Source organism: Halichoerus grypus, chromosome 10, assembly GCF_964656455.1.
Source record: "Halichoerus grypus chromosome 10, mHalGry1.hap1.1, whole genome shotgun sequence".
Classification (NCBI taxonomy): domain Eukaryota; kingdom Metazoa; phylum Chordata; class Mammalia; order Carnivora; family Phocidae; genus Halichoerus; species Halichoerus grypus.
In genome coordinates, this window is record NC_135721.1 from 33968777 (window position 1) to 33992814 (window position 24038).

Below are 24038 nucleotides of genomic sequence, written 5' to 3' on the forward strand. Positions count from 1 at the left end.
CTGTTAAACCTGTTTTTACCCAAGCTGAAGGACTCAGGGAACCTGCTTCTTCCCCTGGGGCCAGGGTTGGGTTTATTTCTTAGACAAGACAGGCTGGGCTCTGTGCAGATGGTGACACAGAAGAGGATATTTCCAGCCTGGATCTTTCTCCTAAGCTCTAGGCCTACTCATCCATCTCTGTCTAAAGAGGAAACATCTATCTGGATGTTTCCAAAAGCACCTTGAACATAATCCATTTAACACTGAACCTGCCAACTATCCTTCCTCCCCCAAAGTGCTTCCCCTACAGCATTTTATTTTATTTGAAGATTTTATTTTCTTTTTTAAAGTAATTGCTACACCCAATGTGGGGCTTGGGCTCACAACCCCGAGATCAAGCACTCCTTCAACTGAGCCAGCCGGGTGCCCCAGTATTTTTTTTTAATTAATTAATTTATATTTTAAAGTTTATTTATTTTTTAGTAATCTCTACACCCAATGGGGTTTGAACTCATGACCCTCAGATCAAGAGTCTCATGCTCTTCCTACTGAGCCAGCCAGGCACTCCCTCCTCTGTAGTATTTTAAACTCACTGCATCATACTTCTTCCCACCCAGTTACTCATAACATGGTGCTACCTTTTCACTCCCTGCCTCCCCAAAGTCACCAGATCCCATAGCCCCTACCTCCAAAGTCTTTCTCAAATCCCTCTACTTTTCTCACATCCCACTGCCTCTACCCTAGGTCAGGCCATCATCCCATCTTACCAACCTGCCAACTGATCTCCTGTCTAGACTCTCTGCCTTGTCTAATCCTCTTTACTACAGCCTGAGTCATTCCTATAAACACTCCCTGTTATATCCCTTAGACCTTCCCATGGTCCCTTAGAATTCTTTTTCCTGGCTCTACACCCTGTACTGTCCAGCCATCAAATTCATAGCACTAGGCAGGCTCAAAAAGGGAAGCTCTAAGATCAATTAGTTCAACCTTCCAGGGGTTCGTGCTTGTCCCCACTGTGACTTCTGGTCCTTTTTCTGCTACCTGGAAGCAGTGTTGTCACCAGAGTAGATGCCACCCAATGGCTGTGGATGCCACCCAATGGCTGAGCCAGTTCCCCCTTGTGGGCATGAGAGAACCATGGAATCCTAAAATGCACACTTCCAAAACCAAGACCTTCTGGGATTGGCCCTGAGTTTCCTGTTTTCAGCACAGGGATGAATGGAAGAAACTCCCTGACTAGAGAAGAACTCCTGACTCTGGTTTCCTTTCCCTCGGGGGCTCCCTTGCTTTGATTCTTGCTGTTATACGCTTACCTTTCTCCTAGGATACACTCATCCACCTTTAAAACCCAGGACCTCCTTAGAATATCTGAGACAGGCTGGCCTTTTTCCAAAAGAATTTTACTACATAAGTTAATGAAAGAAAAGGAAAAAGAGAGAGAGAGAAAGACTCATGGAAAAGACAAACAATAGGGACGCCTGGGTGGCTCAATTGGTTGGGTATCTGCCTTCAGCTCAGGTCAGGATCCCAGAGTCCTGGGATTGAGCCCCGTGTTGGGCTCCCTGCTCAGCAGGAAGCCTGCTTCTCCCTCTCCCTCTGCCACTCCCCCTGCTTATGTTCACTCTCTCTCTCTCAAATAAATAAAATCTTAAAAAAAGAAAAAGAAAGAAAGAAGAAAGAAAGAAAGGAAGAAAGACGAAAGAAAGACGAAAGACGAAAGAAAGAAAGAAAGAAAGAAAGAAAGAAAGAAAGAAAGAAAAAGAACAAACACAAGTAATAAGATACAGACCTTTATCCAAAGCCTGGGGTCTACTTTCAGATTAATTACATTCTACACCCCACCCAAGTTCCTTTCCTGAGTTCAATTATCACAAAGCTTCCAGACTCTGGCTAGCTCCATAGAGCCTGTATGAAAACTCCATCCTTAGGTTGTGACAAAAACCAACTCTGTCTCATCTACTGCTGTCTTGAACATCCATTTCTCTTCAGCTAAGTGGTGGGATGCTAGAAACTGACACAGGAATGACCTGGGTTTTAGGTAATCCCTTATCATGATTCTTTAATCACAACAGCTATGCCAGGAAATTTTACCCACAGGAGGCTGGATTTGCCCTGGGATTTCTGGCAAGGTCTGAGAGACACCTCTTCCTTAGTAGCGAGGATGGCTGGAATAGAGAGAGGGACCTAATACGTAAGAAGTTCTTGACATGTGCCAAACACTTTATATATTTAAATTTTTAGCATAAGCCTTGGCTATAGGTGTTAATCCCTAATCATATTTTGAAGAATTTGAGGCTCAGAGGGGTTAAATGTCTTGTTCAAGGTCTTAAAGCTAAAAAGTCAAACTAGGAGTGAAGTTTGGGCTGGTTGATGACATGGTTATGATCCGAACCGTGCAGCCTATGGAAGGAGAGGTAACTTTGCTGTCTTTGAAGGTTAAGACTTTTCCACCCTTTGTCTTGTTCTAGGGTTTCTTTTAATGTCCAAACATTTGCCAAACTCCCACATGGCAGTATCTCTTTGATATTAGGAGGTATATAAGTTTCATAGACAGAGTACCTTGCATTCAACTCAGTACCTTGTTCTCTAACTATATCGAGCCCGTCATTCGTTGGTATTTACACTTGCAGATACTGAGCATGTACTATGTAGAAGTCACTGGCCCAGGAGCTAGAGGTAGGAGAGGTTGAATATACAGAATCTGTAGGAAGGAAAGGCCCTGGGTTCTGGTGCCATCATCACTTCCTGTTCTCGCCCCAAGTCTCTGAGGCCTTTCATGGGGGGCTTCTGGATAAGGCGGCTCCCAAGGGGAGGAGGTGGGTATGGATGGAGGGAGTTTTCTTGGCACTTTATGCCCATTTATTATGGTTAGTACAGTCACCACAAACACCTGCTAAGGTGCACAAAGCTGGGGAAATGAGACAGAAATACAAAACTAATAGAAATACAGAAATATTTTGAAGGGGAGAAATTGCTCATTTACTTAAAAATAATGGACAAACCCTTTAAAGCTTGTGATGCATTCCTTTGTATTTTATGGTTGTCAGGAGGCCTTTTCACTTGGAGAAAATCTTCCTGGTTTAGAGAATTCTATGCCAGAGGCAAGCGCAGGATTATAATCCTAATACTGCTACCAGTCTGCTGGATGACTCCAGGTGAATTATTCAACCTATTTATGTGTCACAATATGTTTTCTGTGGGATCTCCAGTAAATGGATTGTGATCAACAACAGCTATTCAGTGTGCATAACAGAACACTTCTGCTTTTTTTCTCTGGGTCAGAAGAGCTGGCACAGGCTCACATTGTACACATGGCATGAAACCCTTGGGAATCCGAAACTTTATGGAGTTAATAAAAAGCAACAGACACCTGTTATTTGCATAGTGCTCTATGCTGAATGGTTTATAAAGCAGTTTCATATATCATCACAACTGATCCTCACCCACCTGTGAAATGGAATTAATGTTCCCATTTCATACCTGAAGAAACTTGGGTCACGCAGATCATCAAGGTAATTCAGGCAAAGGTGATTTATTTTAATTTTATTTTTACTTTGCCTCAGCTATGTAGAAAATTACTTTTGTCACCTTAATAATTTGTGATAATGGACCATCACAAATGCCATCACCATACAAACAAAACATAGTCTTCTTTTCTAGGGACACTGCCCATCCCTGCACAGACCCCACACCCAGAGTCACCAACACGTAGCTGTAAATCACCAGAAACTCCAAACAACCCACAACAGTGAGGGATCATCTTCACGTTGATTATGCAACAATGCCTGGGAGTATTTTGGAACGGATTGGCTTTTTATTTTTTTATTAAAACAAAAAAAAATTTAAAGATTTTATTTATTGAGAGAGAGAGAGAGCAGGCACATAAGAGCATGCAGGGGGTGGGGGGGGAGGGGTAGGGGGAGAGAGAATCCCAGACTCTCCACTGAGCATGGAGCCCACCAGTGGGCTGGATCCCAGCCCCCTGAGATCATGACCTGAGCCAAAATCAAGAGCCAGATGCTCAACTGACTGAGCCACCCAGGCGCCCTGGGTTGGCTTTTTAAAAAAGTTGTTTGCGTTCATTTGGGGGATTGCCAGCTAAGATTCAACTCAATTTGGTTTTTTGTTTGTTTGCTTCTGTGAGGGAATTGAGGCTGAGAACACAGGGATTGCCTAGAGAATTAGCATGGGAAAATGATGTAAAAGCTTTAGGCACATTAACTACTTAGCAGTCCATCAACAGCAAGGTGACTGAAACTATCTCCCCCTTTGTGTGTGTGTTGGGGTGTGGTAATGGTGAACAGGTAGGGTCCTGTTCCCCTACAGGCAAAGAGGGCCTCTTGTCTTGGCAGGGCAGCACTGTATATAGGGCCTGTCCGGAGGCAAGTCCACGTGTGGGGGAATGTGTTCTGTTCAGCCCAGTTTTGGGGTGAACGCTGATAGACCTGGCAATGCACTTGGGGTGAACTTGGGAGGGGGTCAGTTTTTCTAGACTTGTCCCCCAGCTGGGACTCTCCCTGGTGAAGCTGGTAGCACTTGGGGTCCTCCTGGCCCCAGGGTATGCAGGTTCCAGGCCCTCTGCATTAACATCACCACGAGGAAGGTGCTCTGCTGCGAGCACTTATTTGTTTCCAAGTGTTTGCCCCAAGGCAGTCACCCACGTGCTGAAGGTCTCGCATACAAGGGCTCCCCAGGGACAGGGCAGGGAGGAAGACCTGTCTGGGGGTGGCCAGGTGACAAGGTTCGCTGGCTGGGGTGGTATGGGCTCGGGAGAGCCTGAGCCCCTGCCCCCACCCCAATTCTCCAACAGCTCCTGGTCCGCATTTGCCAGTACAGGCCTCCGCTTCGGCCACGACCCTTGCCCTAGGGTCCTCCACTTCCAGCAAGGGCCCCCAAGCCGCCGCCCTCCCCAGGTCCCTGCTGGCCCCGCAGCGACCTCCCCCGGCCCGGCCCGGCCCACTCGGCCTTGCAGGCCCGTCGCTGGGGGCGGGAACCTGCCCCCACCCCGCGGCGTCCCCTCCCCTTCACTTCCCCCTCCTCTCGGTCCCTCCCTCCCCTCCCCCCCGTGGCGAGGCGGCGGCGGCGGCGGCGGCGGCCGAGGCTGAGGCGGCGGCGGCGGCGGCGGGCGGGGCTCGGCTCGGGCTCCGCGGGCGGGCGGGCGGACATGGCGGCCAACATGTACCGGGTCGGAGGTAGGAAGGCTCGGCCCGACCCGGCCCGTCTGGGAGCGGGCTCCGGGAGTGGGGGATCGGGGCGAGTTCACCCTAACCGCCGGGAGCTGTGGGCGCCCGGGCCGAGGGCGCAGGGGGCGGGGGGTGCCGGGGCCCGCAGAGGGGGCCGGGGCTCCCCACCCCCGCCACCCGCCCCTCCCCCGACCGTGGCCCACTGGGGGCCGGCGCCCACCCTCCCCCTCCGCTCCCACCCCCGCTCAGTTTTCTAGGGCCAGGCCTGTACTTGGGGGTGTGAATTCTCAGACGCCCCCCTCCAGGACGCCCCCATTGAGTATCGGCCGTCGAGCCCCCTAATAGGGGGGTTTCTCCCCGCGTGGCTTCCAGGCAGTGGGGGTTGGAGAGGATAGGGGGGACATCCCCCCGGCTCTACTCCTCCCCTTCAGTGGGAGTGTGGGGTGAGGGGCGTGGGGGCGATGGGGGCAAAGCCAGGGGCACAGCTGGACAGGCCTGTTTGCGGGGACAGGGCCCTGCACCTCGCCTTCCTCAGTCCCCCCTCCCGTTTCTTGCCCAGCCCCCCAAGATGGGGCATAGTGGGGCCGGGGCACCGCAGCCAGAGGTGGGGAGTTGAGCTCTGCCTGGACGTTTGCTCTGGTGACTGCCTCCTTCCCAGCCTTCTGCAGAAGAGAGAAATAAGGTCAAACAAACTTTCTCCCTACTCACGACGCCCTCCTCCCTCTTTCTTGGTAAAATAATAATTCAGATAAGTGGCGTGTTTGTGTGTGAGACTTGCTCTTCTCTGCTCATTAGCTGAGCTCCTGATGGATGGTGTTGGGAATGGCCTGGCCAAATGAGGCCACTTTGCAGAAGAGAGACTGGAAAGAGCCACTAAGATAGACAATAACAATGCAGCCCAGCCTTTCAAATAAACACACAGTGGGAAGTTTCCAGTGAGCCTATTACAGGAGAGGAAAAGTCACTTGAAAATTTTTATCTTTTTTATTGAAAGCCTGCAGGGATTTCTTTATAACAAGACCCGAAATGAATCTGGATTAAATATGGCAAAGAGCATATCAAAATCCTGATAACTCCAGAGAGCTCTGTCTTTCAGAAAGGGAACCCCCTTTCATGCCCCTCCCCCATCATCCCAGATAGAGCTGTGGAAAAGTTTGTCAGTGTGTTTCCTCTTACCTACTCTGCTCACCTGATTTTTTTTTTTTTTTAAGTTGGTGATTGAAATGTACTTTGGGCTGCTAAGCTTTTCAAGATGCTCTGAATTTGTCTTAGGTCAATAGTTTTATGTGAGAAGCATACTCCAGGGTAAATTGGATTGGAGGGAAAAGATGGGGAAGCAGTTAAAGCTTGAAAGACACATGTTTAGTCAGCCCTGACTACTCGGTGATGAGAAGAGTCTTTTTGTTTATTAGTAAAGAAGTGATGTGTGGCCCGAAAGACTAGGAGAACTTGATAAAACATTAATTGAAATGAAAATGCCAGGAAAATAAGGGTCTGTGAATAGTAGGCATATGAGAAAATGTATTAAGGTTGTATTGCTAAATATATTAAGGTTGTATTGCTTTTACCCAGGAATGAATTATGTACTTCATTTTGAATGTGCATTGCCTAATACAGAAGTCATAGATTGACAAATGTGAACTTGCTGTTGAAAAGATTAAGCTCTTTACTTCCTTTAATTACAGATTATGTCTACTTTGAGAACTCCTCCAGTAACCCGTACCTAATCAGAAGGATAGAGGAACTCAACAAGGTATAAATACACTGAGTATTCTTGATTTTAATATTAAAAAATAATTGTTTTCCATTGAAGGGTAATTAGGTAAAAGGCATAAGAGGTGATTTTACTTTTATTCCTAGACTCTTTGAAAGTAGAGATTGTAGATTAGAGAGTTATGCAGGATTCTGAATGTTCTTTTGCTTTGTATAATTACCTGTGATATTAAATGTTACTGAAGTATTTTAACATCTGCAGATTTCTTCAGATTGCTCAGAGCTTCTCAGAGCAGGGCACTCCTGTAACTCAGTCCTTTTTTATATTTAGAGTCATAATTGTATTTCTCCCTTTTCGGTGAATTATTTTTTTCCTCTTCCAGCTTTAGAAGGAGGAAGCTAGGAAATAAAGTATTGAAGGGAATTTGTAAAATTTTGGACTAGACTGACTAATAAGAATACAGTTTTGGTATAATGTAGATTAATTTACTACTTTAGGCCTTAAGTAAATAAAATTTTTATATTAAGGTTTGTCTCTGATCGCTTGTGTCCAGGACATCAGAAGCATTGTGACTGTTTGCAGTAGGTGAGCTTTTATAATGGTGACATATGAAAAGTCATGAACTATATGAACCATGGATTACTAATGGTGCTCTTGTTTCCTCCAAACCAACTTTGAAGGTTATTTATATAGCTTATGAGAATTCATAGCGTTAAAATGTTGGGGGCTGTCTAGCTAATGCCTTTCCCCCAAAGTACCATCTAGAGACTGGGCCAGTTCTGGGTCCCAGGAAGCAAAGTCTGGTTTAGGGCATTTCTGGTTTATGAACCCTGAGATCTTGATTTGCTTCTGGAGATATCCTCATGGACCTTGCATTTATAAAAATTCTGTTGTATTTGAGACCACCACCACCAAATGAAGAGAATGGCCTCAGGATTAGATCAGTCTGTGGGTGGGAACTATCAGGGCGTCATTCTGATCTCTTTTATGTTATTGATGTATAAGAGTGTAGGCAACGTGAAACAGTTTATCAGTTTATTTAGAAAATTAATTAGGATACAAAGAAAAATGTTGACCTATATGAGACATATTCTCTGGCTGCTCCCTGTCCCTCTGACCTCCACTCTTAACTGCTCTCTGCCTTGCTCATTTGGCTCCAAGCACAGTAGACTCTTGGCTGTTTTCACATGCATGTACCTTAGGACTACCAGATGTTTTAATCCCCTATACCTTTCTCGGCCTTGCTCTTTTCTCTGTATCATTTATCACCTTCCAATATACTTAATTATTGTGTTTATTTTCATTGCCTGTTTTCCCAGACTAGAATGTAAGCTCTGTGTGTAGTGATCTTTCTGTTCACTAATTCATCCCAACTGCCTTAGAATAAGTGACTGGCACATACTTAAGGCATTCAGTAAATATTTATTGAATTAATGAATTTCTCAAATGTCTGACTTTAATGCTTGCACATAGCTTTACTGTTTACAAAGTATTTTGATTCATTCATTTTACAGGTATTTCTGAGGACCTGCTACCTGCCAGGCATTTTTAGATATGTGCTTTTAGGGATTCAGGGGTGAACAAAAATAGGTCCAGTAGTGGAGACAAGCATCAGCCAAATAATCCCACAAGTAGAAGGAAAATCGCAGCTGTGCTAAATTTGCAAACATCAGAGCATGGTGTTCTGGAAGCATATGATCTGGGGATTCACATTTTTACTTTTTTTGAGCCTCAAAATAACCTTAAACCTTAAAGGCAGATGCATCATGGAGTTGTTGTGCGGGACACAGTGGTTATGTGACTGGGTTGCACGTCTAGCTTGAACCTGGCTCATTTCATACTCCTTTATCATTATATTACTGTTCACTCCAAAAGTATCCCTTGCTCTTCATCCTCACCTTCCTGGCCCTCTGCTTTCAGCGGAGAGTCCTTAATATAATAATGGTTTTTTTCATTCTGGGGATGACTGAATTGTGAGAGATGAGTCTGTAATTTCAGACAGTGGCAGTTTGAATGGATGGATTATTTTTAAATAAGTCAGATTGGCTAAATACGAAATATTTATATAGGGCCTTTCTTTTTCTTTTTTGAAAATATTTATTTATTTGAGAGCAAGAGAGTGAGAGAGAGAACATGAGGGGGAGGGGAGGGGCAGAGGGAGAAGCAGACTCCCCGCCGAGAAGGGAGCCTGATGCAGGGCTGGATCCCAGGACCCTGGGATCATGACCTGAGCCAGAGGCAGACGTTCAATTGACTGAGCCACCCAGGTGTCCAATAGGGCCTTTATTTCTTTTCTTTTCTTTTTTTTTTTTTTTAAAGATTTTATTTATTTGACAGAGAGAAAGACAGCCAGAGAGGGAACACAAGCAGGGGGAGTGGGAGAGGGAGAAGCAGGCTTCCCGCAGAGCGGGGAGCCCGATGCGGGGCTCGATCCCAGGACCCTGGGACCATGACCTGAGCCGAAGGCAGACGCTTAATGACTGAGCCACCCAGGCGCCCCAGGGCCTTTATTTCTGAAAGGATGTGGAAAAGATACCTCATTTTATATTTATTTATTTATTTAAAGATTTTATTTATTTGACAGAGAGAGACACAGCAAGAAAGGGAACACAAGCAGGGGGAGTGGGAGAGGGAGAAGCAGGCTCCCCGCCGAGCAGGGAGCCCGATGCAGGGCTTGATCCCAGGACCCTGGGATCATGACCTGAGCCGAAGGCAGACGCTTAACTGACTGAGCCACCCAGGCGTCCCAAGATACCTCATTTTAAATAATTCATTAAACAAATTTTTTTTTAGTACCTGTTATGTACCAGGCACTAGGCTAGGGTCAGATATACAACAGTGAACAATATGGATGTGTTTTCTGCCCACACAGGGTCTACATTCTCTTGAGGGGGGCACATGAAAAGGCAAGTTAGTAGGCATAAAGAAAATAGCAAAAATGGTAACTTTTTTTTTAAGATTTATTTACTTGTTTGAGAGAGAGAGAAAAAAATGAGTGGGGGAGGGGCAAAAGGAGAGGGAGAGAGAAACTCAAGCAGATGCTGCACTGAGCAGGGAGCCTGATGTGGCCTTGATCTCCTGACCTGAACCAAAACCAAGAGTCAGAGGCTTAACAGGCGTCCTGATGTTACCTGTTAAGAAGGAAATAAACAAGAGCCTTGACCTAGGGGATAACAGAGGTTACTTCTTTTGGATAGAAAGGGAAAGGATTTTAAGGACATTGAAATTGAGGCCTAAAGGTTGAGGAAGAAGTAGCCAGGGAAGAGAGGCCACATGAGTTTTCCAGATAAAAGGCCCTGAGAGGATCAGAGGTCACTTTGGCAAAGTGGGGAAAGTTAACATGATGGAAAATCCAAATAATGAATTTAAGAGCACTTGATATATTCTAATTGATAAGCCAGGATAGGAAAGAACATCTACCTAGAGGCTCCTGGCTGGGTCAGTCGGTAGAGTATGTGACTCTTGATCTTGAGGTCATGAGTTTGAGCCCTACATTGGGTGTAGAGATTACTTAAATAAAAAAAATTTGGGGGCGCCTGGGTGGCTCAGTCGTTAAGCGTCTGCCTTCGGCTCAGGTCATGATCCCAGGGTCCTGGGATCGAGCCCCGCATCGGGCTCCCTGTTCCACGGGAGGCCTGCTTCTCCCTCTCCCACTCCCCCTGCTTGTGTTCCCTCTCTCACTGTCTCTGTCAAATAAATTAAAAAAAAAAAATTTTTTTTTAAAAAAGAAAGGACATTAACCTATTTTTTTTTTAAGATTTTATTTATTTATTTGACAGAGAGAGAGACAGCAAGAGAAAGAACACAAGCAGGAGGAGTGGGAGAGGGAGAAGCACGCCTCCCGTGGAACAGGGAGCCCGATGCGGGGCTCGATCCCAGGACCCTGGTATCATGACCTGAGTCGAAGGCAGACGCTTAACGACTGAGCCACCCAGGCGCCCTGATATTAACCTATTTTATTAACTATCTTCTTGAAGTTTGTTTATTTATTTATTTTTAGAAATCTCTACACCCAAAGCGGGGCTCCAACTCACTACCGTGAGATCAAAAGTCAAATGCTCGCTCACTGAGCCAGCCAGGAGCCAGGTGGCCCCTATTAATTAGCTTCTGAATAGAATGTGTTTTTGTAACAAAATTCCTAGGATAAGCTGTCAATCACCATTGTTATAGACAATTCACTTTTTTTTTTAAGATTTTATTTATTCATTTGACAGAGAGAGAGCACAAGCAGGGGGAAAGGTAGGCAGAGGGAATGGGAGAAGCAGGCTCCCCGCTGATCAGGGAACCTGATGACGCGCGGGGTTCCGGGGTTCGGGGGCTCCAGGGCTTGATCCCAGGACCCTGGGAACATGACTTACGCTGAAGGCAGACAGTCAACTGACTGAGCCACCCAGGCACCCCAAAATTCACTCTTATAGAATGGATTCTGGTTTTTAAAAAAATCCTATTTGAAATGTTACTTGTTCAGTTTGAAAGCTGGGCTACAGTATTTCATTTTTTTTTTAATTACAGTAATAGATTTTTTTTTAAGATACTATTTTTAAGTAATCTCTATACCCAATATGGGGCTCAGACTCACAACCCCGAGGTCAAGAGTCGCATAACTCCACCAACTGAGTCAGCTAGATGTCCTTGGTAATAGAATTTTGTCTCAATTTTTTTCCCTAAAAGTTTTGGAAAAACTAGTAATTATCAGTTGATAAACACAGTTCAACATTGATTATCTTATATTCCCTTTTTCCCTCTCTCCTAACTTGTACTCAGATATCACGAAGATGATCTTTTGGAGGACGAATATAAGATTAAAATTATGAAAACAACTTTTGGTAAATTTTATTTAGTCACTATCTAGGTTGGGTGGTGTTCTTCTAAAGACTGGGTCTGCATGCGTGTCAAGAGAAAGCTATGTGCACATAGTGACGCTGTAAGTCTCAGGAAGTTTTGGAAGTTAAACTTGTGGAAAGATTAGCATGTTACTTGCTATTTTTGTTTTGTTTTTGGTGTATATGTTGTATAATTTGTGTGTACCTTCATATTCTGTATAATTTATTAGCCATCTGACTTGTTCTGAGATTCATTTTACTGTTTCGTGTCTTCCATCTTTTTGGTGGGGAGAGGGGAGTCACTAATTTCTTTGAGTGTCTGATGATTCCCTCTGCCTCCATCTACATTTGCACATATAGGAATTTGCACATAGTTTCAGGAGATTCCCTCATGAAACCCAAGGTAAGACCCCCCCTACTGTTTGGGATCTCTTGGGAATAAGGACAGAAATTGGGAAAGGAAAGTGGATTTTCACTTGTTCTTTACTGTAGGCAAACCACAGACTTTCTGAAATGGAAAGTGTGTGTGTGGTGGGTTTTTTTGTTTTGTTTTTGTTTTAATGTACTTCCTGGGGCGCCTGGGTGGCTCAGTCGTTGGGCGTCTGCCTTTGGCTTGGGTCATGATCCCAGACTCCTGGGATCGAGCCCCACATCGGGCTCCCTGCTCCACGGGAAGCCTGCTTCTCCCTCTCCCACTCCCCCTGCTTGTGTTCCCTCTTTCGCTGTCTCTCTCTCTGTCAAATAAATAAAAATTAAATAATGTACTTCCTAAGTCTGGGATAGAAACAGACATGAGTATGAGGTTGACTAAAATGATTTTAGAGCTTATGAAAAGCCCCTTATCATTAGAGGATATTTTAGTAAATGTGCTTGACAGAATAGGGATTTAAGAGGCTGCAACCTAAATGGAGAAAAGAACATAGCAAAGAAATTGATGTCCATTGTGGCTTCTTTTTTATTTTTTTTAAGGATTTATTTATTTATTTGAGAGAGAAAGAGCTCGCGCCCTCTGTCAGTGGTGGGGAGGGACAAAGGGAGAGGAAAAGACAATCTCTAGTGGACTCCCTGCTGAGTATGGAGCTTGACACTGGGGCTCGATCTCCCCACCAGCCAGCCAGCCGATCTCCCCACCAACGGACCAACCACTTAGCCAACTGCCCCACGCATGCACCGCTTTAAAAATTTTTAAGTAATCTTTCCATCCAATGTAGGGCTCGAACTCACAACCCTGAGATCAAGAGTCACATGCTGTACCGACTGAGCCAGCCAGGAAGGAACTCCTTTTTTTCTTTTTTTTAAAGATTTTATTTATTTATTTGACGGAGAGAGAGACAGCGAGAGAGGGAACACAAGCAGGGGGAGCAGGAGAGGGAGAAGCAGGCTTCCCACCGAGCAAGGAGCCCGATGCTGGGCTCGATCCCAGGATGTTGGGATCATGACCTGAGCTGAAGGCAGACGCTTAACGACTGAGCCACCCAGGCGCCCCCAAGAAGGAACTCCTAACCTAGGTCTTTAGAGCAGTGCTTGGCAAACTATTTGTGGTGTAAGATTTATAAGAAGGTTCACTATCTCAGACTGTTTTTATTTTTATTATTTATTTATTTATTATTTTTTTTTTTATAGATTTTGTTTATTCATTTGACAGAGAGAGATAACAGCGAGAGAGAGAGCACAAGCAGGGGGAGTGGGAGAGGGAGAAGCAGACTCCCCGCTGAGCAGGGAGCCCGATGCGGAGCTCGATCCCAGGACCCTGGGATGATGACCTGAGCCGAAGGCAGATGCTTAACGACTAAGCCACCCAGGCGCCCTCAGACTGCTTTTATAAAATTAAAGGAAAATAGTAGAAAAATGAAGTTTAAAATAGGCTTATAAAAACACAAGCCTTCATTTTTCTTTTTTTTTTAATTTTATTTTATTATGATAGTCACCATACAATACATCATTAGTTTTTGATGTAGCGGTCCACGATTCATTGTTTTCATATAACACCCAGTGCTCCATGCGGTACATGCCCTCCTTAATACCCATCACTGGGCTAACCCATCCCCCCACCCTTCATTTTTCATTATTAGGTTCAGTAGATTAAAATTAACTACCAAATGCTCTAACACACACTCTCAGTCTCTGTTCTCATTTCATTACACCGCAGGAGTTGTAGACCGGGCCTTGGACCACAGTTTGAGTAGCTTTAGAGGCATGCTTGAAAGTGTGTGTGTGTGTATTTGTAGAGGGGAAGAGGAATACTGTAGTTATAAAATACCTAATAGCCAAGTGTGTGCATCGTTCAGAAGAGACTGCTTATTTTGAACTATGTCCCTCTACCTCAAGCAGGTTTAAATAAGAATTTAATTAGTTTTGTAGAGTATTCCTAGTTGAGGAACTCACTAGAGAGGCAGAAAAAAATATGCCTTTAAATGCTTGCTTTGGGTTTTGAACATGCTTTTGTCTTAAAACTGATAAAGAGCTTGTAATTGTAGTCCTTGATGGATTTTATTTACAAGAAATATCAGCCTGTTCATTTATTAGATTGCTGGATCATTACTTCTGGAGGATGTATTTGATCACAATATTGTGAAATATAGAAGCACTTTGGTTAGGATTTAATATGATTTCAATTCAAAGGGGCAATATTTTTCCACGACTATTTCTCACTCTAAAATACTGCTGCTGAACTTCATAAAATGGACAATTTACTGCAGCATATATATATTCTTGTTTCTTTATGTCTGAATATATCTGTAAGCCCAGAGAAATTCTGAAAATTTGTTCTCAAATTTTTTTTGAAATTGGAAATCACAGTAGGATTTTATTGTAATCTATGTGTTTTTACAAGGAACTTTGTAATGAATGATTGACCTTGAAAGTTCTCAGAATTCATAAGGAATAGGAGAGTAGGAGCCTGGGCCCCAGCTGCAGTAAATTACAACCTAACTGAATATTGGTTATATTCTAGACTGTAGTCAAAAATAAATAAGAGCTTCAGTGTTCATAACTCAGAGTTTTTAATACTTTCATATGTGAAGGTAAACTAAGTGCTACTGAGAATATTGACTACTATGGATTCATAAATTTACCTGGGCTAGAGAATGCTTTTCCAGGTCGTCTGCCTCATTCTGAGTGATGGCTTCCCACACTCACAGAGCTTCACCATCAGTCAAACATGGGTGTTTAGGAGAGGGCTGCATGATTTTAGTCTATACTTCTGGGAGTGGGTTTGGAGGAGATATGTTTAACTGTCTTAAATAAGTTACAGTTGTGGCTTTTAAAATTTTGGGGATTAGTTTCTCAAGGCTAATCAGATTTCACTCTCTGGCTCATTAAAGCGATCTGATCACTTTAGTTTAATTGATGCCAGTAAGTTATTGTATGTTTGACATTTCAGTTTCACTTGGAACTTTTGCAAGTGCTGCTCATCCTCATTTGAGTTTTTTAGCTCTCTGATTATCCCCCAGTTGAGGTTGGCACAGTATAAATGAGAGTGTTCTTATAATTGTATTGTATCTAGTTTTGTTTTATAAACTATTTGAGTCTACTATTCAGTACAGATAACTTTTATTTTTCTTATTTCTTAGACTGCAACTGGCAACGTGGAAGCAAAAGTAGTGTGCTTTTATAGACGACGAGATATTTCCAACACGCTTATAATGCTTGCAGACAAGCATGCTAGTAAGTTGTCTTTTTTTTTTTAATTAAAAAATGTTTTAAGGTTTTTGTTTTCCATGATAGGAGGAAAAACACTTTTTTTGTTACCTGTAGCTTTTTGCTTTCCCATTTGTGTTCCTCTTAGTTTAGATGGGAGTAATTTTTTGGGTGGTGCTTGGTTTTAGTATATATTTTCTTAGGTTGCATCATATGTATGTTAGTCAATACATTGAAATAGAATTCTGTGCTTCTGCAGACAATCAGGGTAGTGTTTTACCATCTGCAGTTTTCAGTGGTGGTTTTGAAAGGCTTAAATATGAGCACATTTATACTTTATTGGTATTTTGGAAGGACATTTTTTTCCCTTCTAAAGCAACTGGGTAATATTTACATTTTAAAAATTCTGATTATTTATTATATGCATATAGAATTAGGTATGTATGAAAAAAAGGTTTGCCTGAAAAAGAAGTGCAAAGTGATATTTATATATGGTGAACTCATGTAGATAGCAACTCTGAGCCCTACTTTGTAGATTAACCTTTATTGTGTGTTTCCCCCCCAATCAACAGCTTTGACATATTTTAGCTCCTTTTATAATTTTTTATTTTAAAATTTTTAAAATTTATTTTTCATTTTATTTTTTAAAACATTTTATTTTATTTTTTTATTTTTTAAAGATTTTATTTATTTATTTGACAGAGAGAGTCACAGTGAGAGAGGGAACACAGGCAGGGAGGGTGGGAGAGGGAGAAGTAGGCTTCCTGTTGAGCAGGGAGCCCGATGCAGGGCTCAGTCCCAGGACCCTGAGATCATGACCTGAGCCGAAGGCAGATACCGAACGACTGAGCCACCCAGGCACCCCTAAAAGATTTTATTTTTAAGAAAGCTCTACACCCAACATGGGGCTTGAACTCACAACCCTGAGATCAAAAGTCAAGTGCTCTACGAACTGAGCCAGCAGGTGCCCTACCCCTGTTTTGTTTTTTTTTTTTAAAGATTTTAATCATTTATTTGATATTGAGAGAGCGAGAGAGGGAACACAAACGGGGAGTGGGAGAGGGGAGAGGCAGGCCTCCTGCTGAGCAGGGAGCCCAACGTGGGACTCGATCCTAGGACCCTGGGACCATGACCTGAGCCAAAGGCAGACACTTAACGACTGAGCCACCCAGGCGCCCCTACCCCTTTGATTTTTAAAACAACAAACACAATCATAAAAAAAAGTGATTTAAACTTTAAGAAAGAAGAAATATGTGGAATATAAATATTTTATTTTGAAGCCATTTTCATCCTACAAAATATATGAGACTAGGACCATATGTATGTGTGTTTTTCAGTTTGACACTGATCTGTGATGCTCTGGTCTTGGGGATCCTGAAGCTTTTGAAGTGTTTTGGTAAGGGAGGCTGTTGTGTGCACAGGTTTGTTCTGTGTCTGATTATCATTTCCCCACTGGGTCACTGGTTTGATCAGGCAGATTGGTTGTTGTATAAGTTAAATTCCTACTGTATTTTCTGCTGTAGTTCATAATGGTTTTGTATTTTTTTTTTAAGATTTTATTTATTTAGAGATAGATATTTATTTAGAGAGTGCGGGGGCGGGGCAGGGGCAGAGGGAGAGGGAGAGAGAATCCCAAGCCCACTCTGAGCTGAGTGTGGAGCTTGATCCCAGAACCCTGAGACCATGACCTGAGCTGAAGTCACGAGTCGGACGCTTAACTGACAGCCACACAGGCGCCCCTGTAGTTAATAGTGTTTTTAAATTTTTCCATTTTTTTCTTTAGAAAGAATGATATGAGCTCTATAATATTTATAAATTATATATTGACAGATTTAGGGCATTCATATTTGTCCTTCCTGTATGAGACCAAAATACTACTTTTTACTTTTTATTTTTTTAAAGATTTTATTTACTTATTTGACAGAGAGAGACACAGTGAGAGAGGGAACCCAAGAAGGGGAGTGGGAGAGGGAGAAGCAGGCTTCCCGCTGAGCAGGGAGCCCGATGTGGGGCTTGATCCCAGGACTCCAGGATCATGACCTGAGCTGAAGGCAGATGCTTAACGATTGAGCCACCCAGGCGCCCCCAAAATACTACCTTTTAAAATGACATACTAACCAGTTATTTTAGCTGTAGCTAAAATCTGTGAATTCAATGTGTTATTAGAGTGGCTCTGCAAAATTATTTGGATTTCATTTACCATTTACAACATAAGCTTAAGAAAGGTGAAATGTCTTATTAATATTCATATACTTCTGGATTTAATTTAGCTTCTAATGTAGCTTCTAAAGTTGCTGCGGCAAAGGTAGTCTGGTATAAAGATTGTTAGGGTGTCTGCTGACTGTTCATGGAGAGTCTCAGCATGGCCGCATTTTGGTGCTGTTGTAGGCTTGTAGATGTAGAAAATCAGAATTGAGTAGGCTCTTGGTATTAACTCTTTGAGACCAAATTTAAGTGATCTATTTTTTTTTATTTTTATTTTTTTTAAAGATTTTATTTATTTATTTGACAGAGAGAGAGACAGCAAGAGAGGGAACACAAGCAGGGGGAGTGGGAGAGGGAGAAGCAGGCCTCCCACCGAGCAGGGAGCCCAATGCAGGGCTCGATGAGGGGCTTGATCCCAGGACCCTGGGATCATGACCTGAGCCAAAGGCAGACGCTTAACGACTGAGCCACCCAGGCGCCCCCAAATTTAAGTGATTTAAAAGTCAATCAAATTATGTAATGGCAATCATGTAGTTTAGAGAAAGACCTGGGTTCAGATTCTGCTTTGCTAGTTGTTGCTTGTCTTGGGAAAATTTCTCAATTTCTTATTTCCATTTTCCTCATGTGTAAAATGAGATTAAAAAAAAAAATCACCTCATTTTGTATTATATATATTTTACCACAATTAGAAAAAATTAAGGGAAAAAATTATGCCAGCATTGATGTGAGGATTAAAGGACCTAAGGTCATAAATAAGTGCTTAATAAATGTCAGTTGGTTTTTCTACCTCCTCAGCAATTTTTTAGATCACCTCTTTGTGTGGATTACTTTTTTTTTTTTTTAAGATTTTATTTGTTTACCTGAGAGAGAGAGACAGAGATAGTGAGAGAGAGCACAACTGGGAAGGAGAGGGAGAAGCAGGCTCCCCGCAGAGCAAGGAGCCTGATGCGGGACTCGATCCCAGGACTCCGGGATCATGATCCGAGCCAAAGGCAGACGCTCAACCGACTGAGCCACCCACGCGCCCTGGGTGGATTACTTCTATCTACATTTGCCAGTTTCTTCCATCATTTATTGAGTTTACTCTCAAAGGTGGCGTCAGAAGTATCTTACTGTATTTCTGTTTGGTATTGACCAAAATTTCAGGTGGGGAGAATAAAATTGCCTGGATAGTTTTTGCTATATAAAAAGGTTTTAAAGGAGGATTATTGGAGAGAGAATCATACATTGGAAAGGTTTCAAAACTGGATTCCTGGGTGTGGTTGCCACTTAATTTTCCTGAGCCTCAGTTTCTCCACTTTTTTTTTTTTTTAAAGATTTTATTTGTTTATTTGACAGAGAGAGAGAGACAGCGAGAGAGGGAACAGAAGCAGGGGGAGTGGGAGAGGGAGAAGAGGCTCCCTGCCAAGCAGGGAGCCCGATGCAGGGCTCGATCCCAGGACCCCAGGATCATGACCTGAGCTGAAGGCAGACGCTTAACGACTGAGCCACCCAGGCACCCCATCAGTTTCTCCACTTAAAAACCTTTCCATTATGGACTCCTTTAAACTTTTTTATTATAGAAAATTTCAAACATTCAGAAGTACAGAGAATAGTATAATCCACCTGATGTTTCCACTACTTTGCATTAATAGTTATCAATAAATGACCAATCAATTCATCTGTACCCCTCCTCATCCCCTTATATGGAAGCTCATCAGAGAATCTTACCATTTCATCTGTAAATATTGCAGTGTGTATTTCTAAAAGATATGGCCTCATTCAAACTTAAAGAAAGTGCCAAGAATATACAGGAAACTCCCGTATAAACTTTACCCAGATTCAGCAATTAACATTTTGTTCTCTTGACTTTATCATTCTTTTTATATGTATAAATTGAGTCATTTGAGAGTAAGTTGGAGACATCGGTGTGTTTTTCTAAATGCAAGGAAATTGTTTTCTGTAATCACAGTAGAGTAAACAAGTCAGGAAACCTAATATTCACACAAAACCATTATTCATAGTCCTTAATCAAATTTCATGCACCAGTGGTGTTCGTTATAGCTATATATACTTTTTCTTAGTTTAGAATAAAAGTCAGATTCATTGTATTTTATTGTTCGTTTTCCTTGTTTTGGAACCAGTTCCTCAGTCTTTGTGTTTTCTGACCTTAACATTTTTGAAGAAAACAGGCCATTTATTTTGTAGAATATGGCTCAATTTGTGTCCGTCTGATGTTTCCTCATGATTAGAGTCAGGATATGTTATGGGTTTTTTTGCAGGTTATGGTTTTTTTTTTTGTAGGGTTGCCATGGAAGTCCTATTGTGTCCCTCTCAGTGCATTGTATTAAGAGGCACATAATTGGTTTTGTCCTAATATTGGTTATGTTAGGTTTGGTGACTTGGTCAAGGTGGTGTCCCTTTGTATTTAGTAAGTTATTTTGGAGGAGATACGTGGCAACTATGTGAATAGTTTGTTCTTGGTCAATCTTTAAGCTACTCATTTTAGCATTCTTTGATCATTTAGGAATCTGTAAACAGTATTATCAAATATCTACTTAGTTTTCATGTTTTTTCTCTTATGAATTTTTTCTTTTTTATAGTTTGTTTAAATCAAGATCTTTTTTATAGTTTGTTTTCATGTTTTTTCTCTTATGAATTTTTTCTTTTTTATAGTTTGTTTAAATCAAGATCCAAATAAGGTTAATAGATTATGATTGGTTGATAGTACTCTTAAGTCTCTCTTTTTTTCCTTGTCCATCCATTTTTTTTAATTGATATATCATCCACATAGCATAAAATCCATTCTTTTGAAGTGCACAATTGAGTGGTTTTTAGTATACCTACAAAGTTGTATAAGTATTACCACTATCTAATTTCAAAATGTTTTTACCACCCAAAAGGCAACCACTTACTTCTTATTCCCCCTTCCTCTCAGCCTCTGGAAGCCACCATACACTTTCTGTCTCTATAGATTGGCCTCTTCTGGACATTTCACATCAAGGAATCATATAATATGTGTGCAGGGTTTTTTCTTGTTGTTTTTTTAAGTAAGTTCTATGCCCTACCGGGGCTTGAACTCGGGAGATCAAGAGTTGCATGCTCTATCAACTGAACCAGTCAGGTGCTGCTAATAATAATAATTTGGGTCTGGATTTTCAAATTTAGCATAATGTTTTCAAGTTTTTTCCTTGTTATTGCCTGAATTCCTTCATTAGTTTTTATAGCTGAATGATGTTCCATTGGATGGATAAACGTTTATTCTTCAATTGATGGACAATTTGGGTTGTTTCAGTTTTTAGTTATTTTGAAAAACTAGCTACTGTGAACATTCATGTACAAATTTTTGTGTGGATATTGATTCATATTCTCTCTCTGTATCCCTCAGTATTTTGTTGAAGATAACTGGTTGTTCATCCTATAATTTCCTTTGGTCTGGAGTTGTTTATTGCATCTCTTGTGTCCTTTACCATGTTTTTTCTGTAGATGGATAGTTAGGTTCAGATTCTAGAGGATCGAAAGCCACATGGTTTTTTGGGGGGAGAGGTGAGGTACTGGGTGCAAGATTAGTTCCTGAGGTAGTATTGTGCACTTCTCCCATGAGGTCCATAATGTATTGTTTTGTTTTTTTTCTTAACATTTTACTTCGAAATAATTATTTTATTTTTATTTATTTATTTATTTATTTTTTAAAGATTTTATTTATTTGAGAGAGAGAGCGCATGAGGGGGGGGAGGGTCAGAGGGAGAAGCAGACTCCCCGCTGAGCAGGGAGCCCGATGTGGGGCTTGATGCCAGGACTCCAGGATCATGACCTGAGCTTAAGGCAGATGCTTAACGACTGAGCCACCCAGGTGCCCAATAATTCTTAGATTTACAGAAAAATTATTAAAAACATTACCAAGAAATCCCATATGCTCTTCATCCAAAACATTCACATTTTACTCTACTTTACTCACATTTTACTGTATTTGCTCTATTATATTTACTGTTTGCTTTATTATGTATTTATTACTGTTTTGAGCCATTTGAAAGTAAGTTCAAGACATAGTTCCCCTAATTCCTAAAGATACTTCAGTGTATATCTTTTTTAAAAAAGCAGAGTTTCTGGGGTGCCTGGGTGGCTCAGTCGTTAAGCGTCTGCCTTCGGCTCAGGTCATGGTCCCAGGGTCCTGGGATCAAGCCCCGCATCAGGCTCCCTGCTCCATGGGGAAGTCTGCTTCTCCCTCTCCTACTCCCCCTGCTTGTGTTCCTTCTCTCGCTGTGTCTCTCTTTGTCAAATAAATAAAATCTTAAAAAAAAAAAAAAAGCAGAATTTCTTATCTAACCAAGGATGATGGTACACTAATCTATAGATTTATTCAGATTTTGGAAAATTTCCTACTAATGCCTTTAATAGGAAAGAATAAAAACAGAATTTTTTTTTAAAGATTTTATTTTTTAGTAATCTCTACACCCAATGTGGGACTTGAACTTAGAACCCTGAGATCAAGAGTCACATGCTCTACTGACTGTGCCAGGCAGGTGCTCCTAAAAACAGAGTTTTTAAGCTATCTTTTTGTAATGTTCTCATTGTTGATTGATGATTGCCTTGATTAATTCATTAAAGTTGTGAAAATTATGCTTTTAGTTCTATCATCCCCTGACTTACTGGGTAGACTATCTCTGTGAAGAGAATATTCCCTATGTCAGCTATCAGGTTAATCTTCAGGTTCAGGCAGGTTAAATTAAAGGCTTGGACGTGGGGTACCTGGGTGGTTCAGTCCTTAAGCGTCTGCCTTCGGATCAGGTCATGATCCCGGGGTCCTGGGATCGAGTCCCACGTCGGGCTCTCTGCTCGGCGGGAAGCCTGCTTCTCCCTCTCCCACTCCCCTGCTTGTGTTTCCTCTTCCGCTGTGTCTCTCTCTGTCAAAAAAAAAAAAAAAAGGCTTGGACATGATTTTTCCTTTTTTTAGTCATTACCATTTTTATTTTTATTTATTTTTTATTTTTTTAAAGATTTTATTTATTTGACAGAGAGAGACACAGCGAGAGAGGGAACACAAGCAGGGGGAGTGGGAGAGGGAGAAGCAGTCTTCCCGCGGAGCAGGGAGCCCGATGTGGGGCTCGATCCCAGGACCCTGGGATCATGACCTGAGCCGAAGGCAGACGCGCAACGACTGAGCCACCCAGGCACCCCTCTTATCCTTTTTTTAAAGATTTTATTTATTAGAGAGAGAGAGTGTGTGCATGAGAGAGAGACTGCAAGCAGGGTGACGGGCTCCCCACTGAGCAGGGAGCCCCTCCCCAGGATCATGATCTGCGCTGAAGGTAGACCCTTAATGGACTGAGCCACCCAGGCGCCCTTCAATTATTATCCTTACTGATACTCAAAAGTTGTCCTACCTTCAGCCAGAGGGCTTATTTTTATGTTGGTTCTTCAGTTATTTAGACATGATCTTAGTAGTCTTTATTATCTTACTTGCTTTTTTGATATGACAAGATGTTCCAGGCTCATCTTTTACACTTCTTGCCTCAAACCTAATCTCTGTGGAGTCCTGGCTCCTTTTACTGGGAAATGGTCTTGGAGACCACAGTCTAACCACAGGGGAGAGACTTTCCTTTGAGACAGAGTGGTGCAATACCTAGATTGCCATGTACTTTTAACATATTGGATATTTCATGGTGTTATATATACATATATATTTAAAGATTTTATTTATTGCTTTGAGAGAGTGAGAGAGCAGAGTGGGGGGGGTGGAGTGGGGGGGAGGGGTAGAGGGAGAAGCAGACTCCTCACTAAGCAGGACCCTGGGATCATGACCTGAGCCGAAGGCAGACGCTTAATGACTGAGCCACCCAGGCGCCCTTGTACTTTGTTTTTAAAAGCATCTTGATTCTCTTAATCTATTAGAAACGGAATTTTGGTTTAAAGAAAAGATGGCAGTTTCAAATGGACATGGTTCTCAGAGTGGAGTTTGAAAAATGAATTTCATCAGTATTCTTTATGGCCTGCTTTACATGTTTTAGATGTTTTTTGACATATTGTATACTTTTATATTGTGATTCCTAAAATGTGAAGCTTTATTTTTTATTTATTAATTTTTTTTTAAGATTTTATTTATTTGAGAGAGAATGAGATAGAGAGAGAGAGCATGAGAGGGGGAGGGTCAGAGGGAGAAGCAGACTCCCCGCCGAGCAGGGAGCCTGATGCGGGATTTGATCCCGGAACTCCAGGATCATGACCTGAGCCGAAGGCAGTCGCTTAACCAACTGAGCTACCCAGGCGCCCCTTATTTATTAATTTTTATTTTTAATTTTTAATTTTTTAATTTTTTAAAAAAAGATTTTATTTATTTATTTGACAGAGAGAGACATAGCGAGAGAGGGAACACAAGCAGGGGGAGTGGGAGAGGGAGAAGGAGGCTTCCCGCTGAGCAGGGAGCCCGATGGGCTTGATCCCAGGACCCTGGGATCATGACCTGAGCCGAAGGCAGACGCTTAACGACTGAGCCACCCAGGCGCCCCTTATTTATTA

The 24038-nt window shown here is 42.2% G+C and overlaps 1 protein-coding gene across 9 annotated transcripts in view; it reads left to right on the forward strand.

Annotated features, from left to right (window-relative positions):
- The window catches only part of MTA3 (metastasis associated 1 family member 3), a 231789-nt gene that overhangs the window by 42472 nt on the left and 165279 nt on the right, over positions 1–24038 (forward strand). For 5 of the 9 annotated variants that reach the window (XR_013441677.1, XM_078056240.1, XM_078056241.1 and 2 more), the window contains exons 1-3: positions 5092–5171; positions 6848–6915; positions 15272–15365. Coding sequence is in view for 8 of the 9 variants with exons in the window: in XM_078056240.1 (XP_077912366.1) it covers positions 5144–5171; positions 6848–6915; positions 15272–15365 (190 nt within the window). In the remaining variant the exon portion in view is untranslated. Of the gene's footprint in view, positions 1–3026; positions 3135–5091; positions 5172–5874; positions 5894–6847; positions 6916–11553; positions 11703–15271; positions 15366–24038 lie in introns of those variants that run through there. The other 4 variants (XM_078056247.1, XM_078056244.1, XM_078056248.1 and 1 more) reach the window with 4 other exon arrangements.